Source organism: Protobothrops mucrosquamatus, unplaced genomic scaffold (assembly GCF_001527695.2).
Source record: "Protobothrops mucrosquamatus isolate PMUCROS unplaced genomic scaffold, P.Mucros_1.0 scaffold_257, whole genome shotgun sequence".
Taxonomy (NCBI): Eukaryota; Metazoa; Chordata; class Lepidosauria; order Squamata; family Viperidae; genus Protobothrops; species Protobothrops mucrosquamatus.
The window spans coordinates 2,918,478-2,929,513 of record NW_015386333.1 but is presented as its reverse complement, the minus strand read 5'-3'; the positions used below and the strand labels follow the sequence as shown (position 1 = coordinate 2,929,513).

The following is an 11,036-nucleotide window of genomic DNA, read 5'->3' as shown; positions in this document are numbered from 1 at the left end:
TATTATTTAAACTTATATGCCGCCCTTCTCCCTATAGGACTCAGGGCGGCTCACAGCATATTAAAACACACAAACGCCATTCCCCATAAAACCAATTAAAAACCAAATATTTGTCGCTGTATAGTTAATTAAGATTCAAATTAAAATTATCCCTATTTAAAATTCTCCCTAGGCCAGACCCGCTTGTTGAAAAAGCCATATACTCCAGGGTTCCCAACCTTTCCGGGTTGTCAGCCAGCATGAGGGGAGAAGGGGGGGAAATTATGGTTTTGTGTGAGAGACAGGCATGTGCGCGCGCTGCCCATGTGAATGAGGCTGCAAGCACCGGTGCCTGTCACATGAATGGGCTGCGAGCGCTGGTGCTTGTGCGAATGGGCTGCGGGCGCCGCCACTCGTGCAAGTGGGGTGTGAGCGCCAGTGCTCACCGCTCACAAGAGTGGAGCTGCGTGCACCCGCACCAGCCCACCACTTATGCGGCCCAGTTGGGGACTCCTGGTATATCCTATCATGTCCTATTCTAGACTTAAGACCACAGTTAGGGCCAGAATTTCCATTGCTAAGCAAAGCAATTACTAAATGAGTCATGCCCTATTTTGCAACCATTTTTGGCATAGTTGTTAAGCAAAACCTTGCAGTTGTTAAGTGAATCATGCGGTTGTTAAGTGAATCCAGCTTTCCCTATTGACTTTGCTTATCAGAAGCTGGCTGGGAAAGTCTCAAATGGTGATAGCATGACCCTGGGATGCTGCAACCATCATAAATACCTGCCAGTTGCCAAGTGTCTGAATTTTGATCACATGGCCATGGGGATGCTGCAACGGTTGTAAGTGTGAGGAACTGTTGTCACTTTTTTTCACTGCTGGTGTAAATTAGAGCAGTTGCTAAATGAATAGCTGTAAATCAAGGACAACTTGTAGTCATTGTTAGTATCAAAAAATTGAAAAAGGAGAAGGGAACAAAGACTTCATTGAAGGCCTTGTAGTAGGCAATAAAGGCCACAAGTGTTTATTTTCTTTTCTATTTTCTGTTTATTTTTCTTTTCCACTGCATAAATGATTAGAATTATATTTCTTATCCTCCTTTCTCAATTGTGAAAACCCCCATGAGAAAAAACAGGCCATAATCAATCAGGATTGTTTTCTTCTGTAGTTTTTTTTTCTTTTCTGTTGTTCTTTCAGTTATTTATTCTAGAAGCTTCAAAGGCTTTCAGATATGTTTGACTTTACAAAGCAATGGAGAAGATTAGAGAAAACAGAATCATAAAATGGAATACACTTTAGCAATGCAGTAAGAAGAACAAGATAAAGCCAGAATATTCAAGGTTACAGTTTCCATTCAGGCAGCATTGGGATCAAATAGGAAAAAAGCAAAACTGGTGTAAAGTGAATGGGAAAAAAAAGTTGAGAGCTTTATGGGTTGGATTAACATTTTAAAGAACATGATTAGCTTGTGAGCCAGTATATTTCAACATTACTCATACAGCGTGCTATTTCTCCTTTGCTTACACAGGTGAAGCTGCAGGCATACAGGCATATTAAGGTCATTGAACAATATGTTACTGAGCAGCTGTATAGATGTACTCTGCAAAGCATTTGAGAACTGCAGTCCTATACCAACATGACTTGTAAATTACATGAATTATATTAGACAGGGCAATTTTGTTGCAATAAACAATTATTTATAACTTATAAAATAATTTAACCTCAACCTGATGTCTTCCAAATGTGGTGGATTATAATTCTCATTTTGCAGTTACTGTCTGGGGACAGTGAGGGTTGTTCTTCAGTATATTGGGAATTCAGTTGCAATTATTGTTTAATGCGCCAGATTTCAATAAGGTTAAATAAATTGCACAGTTATTTATGTGAGCATTATAAAAATAGCTTTAAATTTGATAAAGAAATATTACCAGATTTCAGTACTTTACAAACTTTCAATTATTTCCAAGGGAAAATTCTGGAAATTTACCTATGTGGATGCTTTCTTGCTCATAATTAAGATCAGAATTTTCCTCTTTTTTCCTAGGGCTAAGCAATCAAGAATGGCAGCTTAGCCTACCCTAGAAGCTTCTGTAAGGCTACTGGTAGTCATTAATAAGAGTGCCAAGATAGATCATCTTTGATATGGTCTAGCTCAGTGATGGCGAACCTTTTAGAGACCGAGTGCCCCAAAACAGCCCTCCCACCCCCATCCTCACTCTGCCCTGCCCGCTGGACCACCTCCACAGCCTGCCACAGATCACCCAGGCAGTCCAGCAGCGCCATGGCGGCCACGCCCTCTGCCCGTGCCCCGCAGCATCATCTGTGTGCAATGGGGCGCAAGGGCGGAGTCTTGTCCCCGCTGCCCAGCTACCATGTCCTTGGTTGCGCTGCTTCGCGTGGGCCGTGCCCGGGGGCGATTCTCCTCTGGGGAGGGGCTGCTGGTGAAGAGGGGGCTATGAGAGAAGGCGGGGCTGGGGCAACAGTGTGTGTGCCCACAGAGAGGGCTCCGAGTGCCACCTCTGGCACGCGTGCCATAGGTTCGCCACCACTGGTCTAGCTGCTCTTTGGGGATGTTGGAATAGCAAATTGATGAAATACTGATGTGACTGTTCCTGGGCAGTAGCAAGAATTAATTAACTGCAGCATTATTTTAAGTCATGTATTTACATGTTACAGTTTTCAGCTGAGATATTAGACTCTTGTAATTTACATATGGGAAACATTTTTATCTTTCTTACTGCTTTAGCAATTAAATTATCTGATATAAATCAGTAGTGTTGATGCCAGTGTTAGGATGGAATTATAAATGGAAAATGACTTGTATTTGACAGCTCCAAGTGCTCCAGTCAACTGGCGACGAGGGAAGCTCCTAGGACAAGGTGCCTTTGGTCGGGTATACTTGTGCTATGATGTAGATACAGGCAGAGAACTTGCAGCTAAACAGGTCCAGTTTGACCCAGACAGTCCCGAAACAAGCAAGGTATTTCCATGGTTAAACACTGATACTAAAATGCCTCTGTATTTTTCACTTTCCACTTTCCTGATCTATAATGACAAACTCTGTGACACAAGGGTGCAATTACTCGTGGCATAATTGAGCCATTTACTTAGCATTTTTTAAATTGAATTTCTTGTTGGAATTACTGGCTTCTTAGTTGTTCTCCTTTCTGCCTCTCTTAGCAATGGTATTTAGTCCTGTTTTCTCCTTATACTTACTGATGCATTGAGAGCAGGATAAAAACAATGCTACAGTGGTGCTTAAGAGTTTGTGAACTCTTTCTGAATTTTTTCTGCATAAATATGAACTAAAACTCAACTTATGAGCCATCCAAGTGCTAAAATGAGATAAAAGAGAACCCAATTAAACAAATGAACCCAAAGCATGATATTTCTTCATGTATTTATTGAGGCAAATTATCCAAAGCTGCCTATTTTGGGGGGGTAAAATTAAAAAGGGTTCACAAACTTTAAGTCCCGCTGCATGTTGACTTGTAGCTAGTCTTCTAACTCCTGGCCTCCTATGGTTAGAGAGATAGGGACAAGATAACAATTTGCTTAGAAAAGAAATACAATACAAAGTATAAGGACATTTGTATTTTTTTTCCTTTTAAATTTTTTATTAGTTATCAAAATATAAAATACAAAAATAAAATAAAATAATGGGAAAGTAAAGGAAGAAAAAAGGAAGAGGAATGGGAAGTCTAGGGTAAAAGGGAAAAAAGTAAAAAAGCATTAATTTACAAATCTTTTTAGTGCAGTATATTAAGATAACATATAGCCTCAATTTTTTACTTTTACATAGTAATATATACTAGCCATTTCTGTAACAACAAACCTGTCTAATCAGCAAAACTAAAAGTCAAAGTTTCATTTTTTTTCCACTTCAAGGACAAAGTAGAAGTCATTTCCAAGTGCAAACAAAGTTAGCTGTATTCTTTTCTTCAATTAAAACAATCAATTTAGCCATCTTTGCTAACTCCATCAGCTTTTGCAGCCAGTCCTCCATTGTAGGAATCAAACTATCTTTCCATTTTTGTGCATTCTTGCTGCTGTCAGCATCTATAATGTTAAAGTTCCATTTTTTTTCAAGATCTTTGTCCATTAAGCTTAAGAGAAAAGCCTCCGGCTTTACTTTATGTTTACTTTACTTTAAGTATTAAGACGTGAATCCTACTCCAATATTTCTTTGCTTTGTCTCAGACCCACCATAGATGGTAAAAAGTTCCTTCTTTACATTTACATTTGAAATACCTATATACATTTTTGACAATTTATTCAGTGTTAAATACCAATGGTACATCATTTTATTAAAAAAAAATATTTTAAATTATAATTTAATGTAAATTTTAAACCCTTTGTCCACTATTTTCCCATTGGTCAAGCATTATATTATATCCCAAAAAAAATTGCCTATTCGATCATACAGTGTTTCACGTAGGTATTCTCCAAAGTCAATAACAGTTTATAAATCTTAGCAATAGTGTGTTCATCATTACTACATAGTAAAGTTTCCAATTCACTTTTTTGCAAACGCAAATCCATAACGTTTAAATCTAATTTAATCTTCTCTTGAACTGTAAATATGTAAACCAATGAGACACAATTTGTTGTAGGTTTTAATTCATGCTTTGATGATGACTGGGAAGTCTCCACAAAAATAATTAAATAATGTTTTTATCTTTTGTAGATCTATTTTCTTTGCTTTATTTATTTATTTATTTATTTATTTATTCAAAGCAACCTTGCTGAATAGCGTAGCTATAGACAGGGTGAGTTTTTTACATAATTCTTTCTGTCAAACATCTAACCAGTGTAAACATGATGTTGAGATCTAGGATTATAATTTATTGTATCCGAGAAGCCAGCATCGTATTCTATCTTTAAGATCAAGTTGTGGTTATAAATGCACTGTTATTTGGGCACAGTACATTCTAGACTCATATGGAAATGGCAGCAAAACAGGAGAGAAAAGCTTGCATGTATCTGATAACATTCTGATTTATTAAGACCTAATCACTGTTTTCAATAAGGTGCAAACACTACCATTATGTCTTAAAGATTTTCCTTTTTTTATTCAACTTTGTTAAGTTTCAAAGAGAGATAAAACACAAAATAAAAAAAAAGTTAAGGGGAGGAAGTGACACAAAATTCTCCTGAAGTTTAGGGTATTTTCTAAAATGAATTCTTAGAATTCCTAATTTCTTTAAGTATATTATAGTGATATTGTTAATGCCTATTATTATTATCCATAGTATAAACTTTCATTAGAATGTAATGTTCCCCATTTTTAAAATGAAAAGTTATCCGCAAAGAAGTAATTTGGTCATAGAAGGCTTGATAGAATCTGAAGACAGCAAACACCACTGCAACAAAAGTATTCTAGCCTCTGTGTGTCATATATATATATATGTCTACTCATTAATGCCCACTGTTTCTAAAATACCAGCTACAACACATTTGCATAAAAGTGAAAAATTATATTTTGTGAAATTGCAGGCTTAATTGATTGACTGAAAATTCCATGTAGTTTAACAATTGGCTAGCGTTAATGGTTGCATTACTAGTAGAAATGAATCAGCACGGGAATAGATGAATAACATCTTATGCCATACATAAATTAGTATGCAAAGTTCAATGTTTCAGCAACTACCTAAAAATTACCACTTTTGCAGTTATATTTTAGACTACCCTCTTTGTGGAATAGGACTTAAGATTTCATGTCAGTTATGTCAGTTAATTGTCCTTTTAAAAAATAGCAATATTACTGTATTTAATTTCAAATGTGTAGGAGCGGAGAGAAGTCTGATGATGCCATAATTTATTAGGTTCAGATTGCCTAAATTTTACCTCTACTAAAAAATGACATTTATGTGGAGATTGTTGTCCTATGTCTTTCTCAAGGTAATCTGGCAATTCTTATTCCTGCAGGAAGTGAGTGCATTGGAATGTGAGATTCAGCTACTGAAGAACCTTCAGCACGAGCGGATTGTTCAGTATTATGGATGTCTAAGAGACCGAGCAGAAAAGACCCTGAGCATTTTCATGGAGTACATGCCAGGGGTAAGAGTTCTATGGATTGTTCAGAAAAGTGGTTGTAATCCATCTCAGATCTCAGTAGGATACAGAGTTCTTTACTTTTTTAATGCCTTTCAACTTCATTAGCCAGTTTTATGTAATGATTAAAGGCACCTGGCTAGAAACCTGGAAATACTAAGTTCTAGTTCTGCCTTATGCTCAAAACCAACTGGGTGACTTTAGGCCAATCATTCTCTGTTCTGAGAAAAAGGCAATAGCAAACCACAGCCAAAAATCTTGCTAAGAGCACTAGATGAACTTATCCAGGCAGTCACTAGGAATCAAAAATGACTTGGAGGCACAAATATATAGATGTAAATATATATCTTTCCTGCTTTTCCTGTGAAGGGTTCTGTCAAGGATCAGCTGAAAGCCTATGGTGCACTAACGGAAAATGTGACTCGAAAATACACTCGGCAGATTCTTGAAGGAGTCTGTTATCTTCACAGCAACATGATTGTACACAGAGATATAAAAGGTAAGAGATCCACACAAATCCACATGGCTTCATACTTTCTATATGTTCTGTTATGCTTATTTATGCCATAAAGGACAGGAAATAAATATTGGCTATGTTTTTTTCAAGATGGCATTAGTATCAATATCATAATACTATTCAATAGTTGAACAAATACTATTAACAATATATTAGATGCTATTGAATTCATGTGCATGTAATTCTCCCCCAAATGTATTTGCTGGTATACTCAAAAAGTCATGAATTGGCATTACAAAATAACTTGGTTTTACTTATAAGGAAAAGAGCCACTATATATTCTGCAGTATTATAATCACATTGAGAAATGACAAATTGAAGACATATTGAGTAGCTCAAGAAACAGTGCAAGAGTGGTGACAGGATCTGGAAATAGAACATGTTATATTATGAATGCAATAAGGAATGAAACTTATTTTTTCCTCTTGTACCTTTATTAGTCAAAATCCTCCCCTCTTTACCCAGTCGCTGTTCTTTGTTTCCAAAAGAATAGTTTGCAGTGAATAGTATCTATAGGGCAAGTAATAGCATAACATATTGTTTTCACTGGGAAAACTACAAGAGGCATTATTTTTCATGCTTCAGTCTCCCAACTAAATTTGGGGATATTAAAAAATGTCAGCTTTAAAGTGTAACAAGTAACTCTCTTGGTATATTACTCATCTGACATTTTAATTTTTTTTAGAAGATAGGACCATACTTACAGTTGGAAAATAAAAATGGTTGACAATTGCAGTCTGGAAAAAAAGGACAAAATCAAGCTGGTGCATTTGCAAGGAGCATGAGGAAAAAGGGAAAGTGGTCTAAAGAATATGGTAGAGAACATCTCATCAGCTTTCTTTGGTGTTTTGGGACTGGCTACAATAGTCACTGCAGCTATTTTATGAATAGCTAAGTTCAATCTTCTGAAAGACATTTTGTTACAGTAAACACCAACATTCAAGGATCAAATATTTCCACTAATTTAAAAAGAGTGATTATGCAGTGTAATGTGCTGTGGGTCATACAGTAATGGACTGAGAAAATGGTGGTTTGGATGTATCTCTAAAAAGAAGCATCTTCATCTTTAGGATTTAACAATGCAAGGTGGCTGCAGTGACAAGATAATTCGTATGGAACTCAAGTAATTTTAAACTGGGTTCTAGCTGCGAAGGTTTATAAATCTATACTTTGAGTTGTATACTTGAGCAGCTTATATTTCTTTTATTTTTCTCCATCTCTACACCCACTTCAACTCAGGAGCCAATATTCTTCGAGATTCTGTGGGCAATGTGAAGCTTGGAGACTTTGGGGCTAGCAAGCGACTGCAGACAATCTGCATGTCTGGGACTGGCATCCGCTCTGTCACTGGCACCCCTTATTGGATGAGTCCAGAAGTGATCAGTGGAGAGGGCTATGGAAGAAAAGCTGACATCTGGTGAGAAATAGCTTTGTGCTGCTTGCTTAATATAAAGGATTATTTTCTAGAAAAGGAACTTTCTGCCACAATATTCTGAAACAGTTGGCATTTTATTAACCTCTTTTCTGTAAACTATAATGGATTCAACAGGCTAATTTATTTTTCCCTTCTCCCCTTTTTCCCTCCCCCTTTCCCCACTGCTGTTCAATGCTCTGTGTTCCTGGATATTGCTCTGTTTTTCTGCAGAACTTTGCTTTCTTTTGTAATAGCTCAGAAGCCATCCAAGCATGCTTATGTCTCTCTTCCTTCCTCTGGTTCTGCAGTAGCTATTCTGTCAGTGCTCAATCAGCTTATTATTAGAAGAGGAGCTGCTAATGAGAGTTTCCATAACCTTCAGTATAATTGCCAAGTATAAACTTGACTTTTTTGTCACTAAAGCTTATTACCTTATCAAAGCTTTTTCTGGATGGTTACTTTTGAAACAAGAATCTTCTATATCCCTACCAGATAAAAAGGAGAGATATTAAAACAGCAGCAGCAACAACAACTCTTGGCTAGGGTCCTCCAAGTACTTTACAAAATCTCTAAATAATAAATGTGTCATGGAGTTGCAGAGGTGGACATGAATGTTTGCTTCTTGTTTCCTCCGTATCCAAGCAGAAAGGATCCTACACTAAATAAGCAGAATGGGCCATGTTTCAATAAACCAGTCTTTAGGAGCAGTAAGGAGCATGGTGGTGATATGATAATGGCACAGATAGATGTCATAACAATTGACTATTTCAGGGAATCAAATTGGTGATGATAAGTAAAATTGGTTTATTAAATGTAACAGGCTTAAGAAGAAAAGCAAAGATCTAGAAATGTGGCAATCTCATCAGTGAGGGCTGCCAAAAAGAAGCAAGACTACATGCAATCACAGGTTGCCCATCATAAACTGTATTTTTTATATAAAAAGCCTGCAAGCTTTTTAGCATTAACTGTGTGCATTTCCTCTGTTGGTTTCAATTGATTGGGGACAGCTGCTTTAAAATATTTCAATATAACCTAAATTGTGATATGTTGAAATACAGTTTCTGTATTCACTGATCAAACAGGGCACACAAGCTTGTCATTATCATAAGCATCTGCAACTGCAGGATAATAAAGAAGCTCTAATTAACTTTTTTTTCAGTCAGGGATTAGGACATAGTGGGTCCTAATACATTAAAGTAAATACCAACATTCAAGGATCTAATATTTCCACTAACCTAAAAAGATTAGTTATGCAATGTGCTGTGCAATGGGTCATATTTTTACAGAAATGTGTAAATTTTGGTGTGATTTTAATAAAAGTATATTAGTTTTTCTTGAGCAGTAGTTTTTCTCATGGTTTTGAGAAGTTCTTTTGGCAAAGAATGTTAAAAAAAATAGCTTTATAAGATAATGTGCAGTCATATGTATTTGTACTATTGAGTAGCATTTGTTTACAGCATCTTTTTAAGGTTATTTTTTTAAGATAAAGTAATTTAAAAGATAAATTGCTTTTATTGATCTGTGCTAGAATGCTTCATTCATAAAATTTCTTCAAGAAGGCTTGCCTTTTGGGGCTGTGTTCATACTTTTCTGGAAACCAGCTGCCATACGAACCGTTTCATTTCATTTCATTGTGACCAGTATTTCTAATCCTTCTGATGCTGTTTACTTCTGCTTCTGTAACAAACACCATTCTTTGGTTTTACTGACTGTAGTCTTAACTTTTCATCAGGGTCTTTTTCCTCCTCCCCTATTTTTTTTCCTTCATCATTTCATTTAGCTATGGTCAAGGATCTTCAGCATATATCTTTATTTATGATTAAAGATCAATCACAAATTTGTAAACTACAGTTAAACTCTGAGTCTGTCCCATTTAAAATGTTAAAATAGTCTGTTGTCATGTTTTCAAAGCAGCACACAAAAGTTAACTATCCTGAGAATTATGTGATACTTCGCATCTGAAAGTAGTAAAATAGTTTAATTTTCTTCCAATCTGCCTGGATAATCCACAGAACAGGACTAATGTATTTTAAATGTAAGTCCTTACAGGAAAGGCAATATAATAAAATGAGGTTTATTCTTTCAGTTTTCCCCAGTTCTCATGGGCAAGCTGTCTTGTCCAAGGGAATTTTAAAATATTTATATTTATTTTAAAAGTGGAGGAACATAGTATCTAGCTTTAAATAATTGTCCTTATAGGAATGGTAAGTGTGATTACTTTGTTGGTTCCAGGTAATGTTTTTAAACAAAACGTTCTGTGATATACTGTTTGCTTCATTTTAGTGTTCCATATCTTTGACTCTTTGCAGGAGATACTGATTAGCCAAGTCATACCCTAGAGAGGTAAGCAACTCTACCAAAAGCCACATGATAGCAACTTATTATCATTTTTGGCTTTCCACTTTCAGAAATGTTTATTTGCCAAAACTAACAGGATTAAACCTGAAAGGAACAAAACAGCCAATAAGTGTTTTAAATATTTTAAAATTCCAAGTCCTCACTGCTCTTCAAGGCATTCTGTTGCCTAATCTAGCTGCCTAGGATATACATCTAGAAGCAGAAAGAATACCCTTTAGTTGCACTACCTCAATTTTCTTTTGTATTCATGTAAACTCCATAAAGAAATGGGGCTAACTGTTTTGCTGAAAAAGATTTAAAATTGCTGAAATCAATTTTCCTCCTTTAGAGATTTTTAAAGTCATTTTAATAATTTAATAGCTATTGAGGTTTGAAACATTGAAGCTTAATACCTATTGAGGATCCAAGTATTCTTAACAAAATTTTAAAAAATCAGAGCTTTCTAGATCTTCATATGGTGAAAATCTATTCCCAATATTTGAAGTTCTGGACCTATGTGATTTTGTTTCTTTCAGTGATCCATCTCTATGGCTTTATTGTGCCATAATTTTTGGTTTTGTAAAATTAATATCCAGTAATGCAATCTCCCTTCAATATTGGACTATAGCTTTTATGACTCTTAAAACTAATTAGAATGTATGAATTAATTATTTAATCAGTATATAGCAAGATGGGAATGTTGAGTCCTGCAACTGAGGGACAATGAAAATCT

The 11,036-nt window shown here is 35.8% G+C and overlaps 1 protein-coding gene across 1 annotated transcript in view; it reads left to right on the top strand.

Moving 5' to 3' along the window:
* Positions 1 to 11,036, top strand: part of MAP3K3 (mitogen-activated protein kinase kinase kinase 3) — a 44,998-nt gene that overhangs the window by 18,285 nt on the left and 15,677 nt on the right. The window contains exons 13-16 of the mRNA XM_029287228.1: positions 2,813 to 2,961; positions 5,910 to 6,041; positions 6,405 to 6,534; positions 7,792 to 7,969. Of these exons, the coding sequence (XP_029143061.1) occupies positions 2,813 to 2,961; positions 5,910 to 6,041; positions 6,405 to 6,534; positions 7,792 to 7,969 (589 nt within the window). The remainder of the gene's footprint in view (positions 1 to 2,812; positions 2,962 to 5,909; positions 6,042 to 6,404; positions 6,535 to 7,791; positions 7,970 to 11,036) is intronic.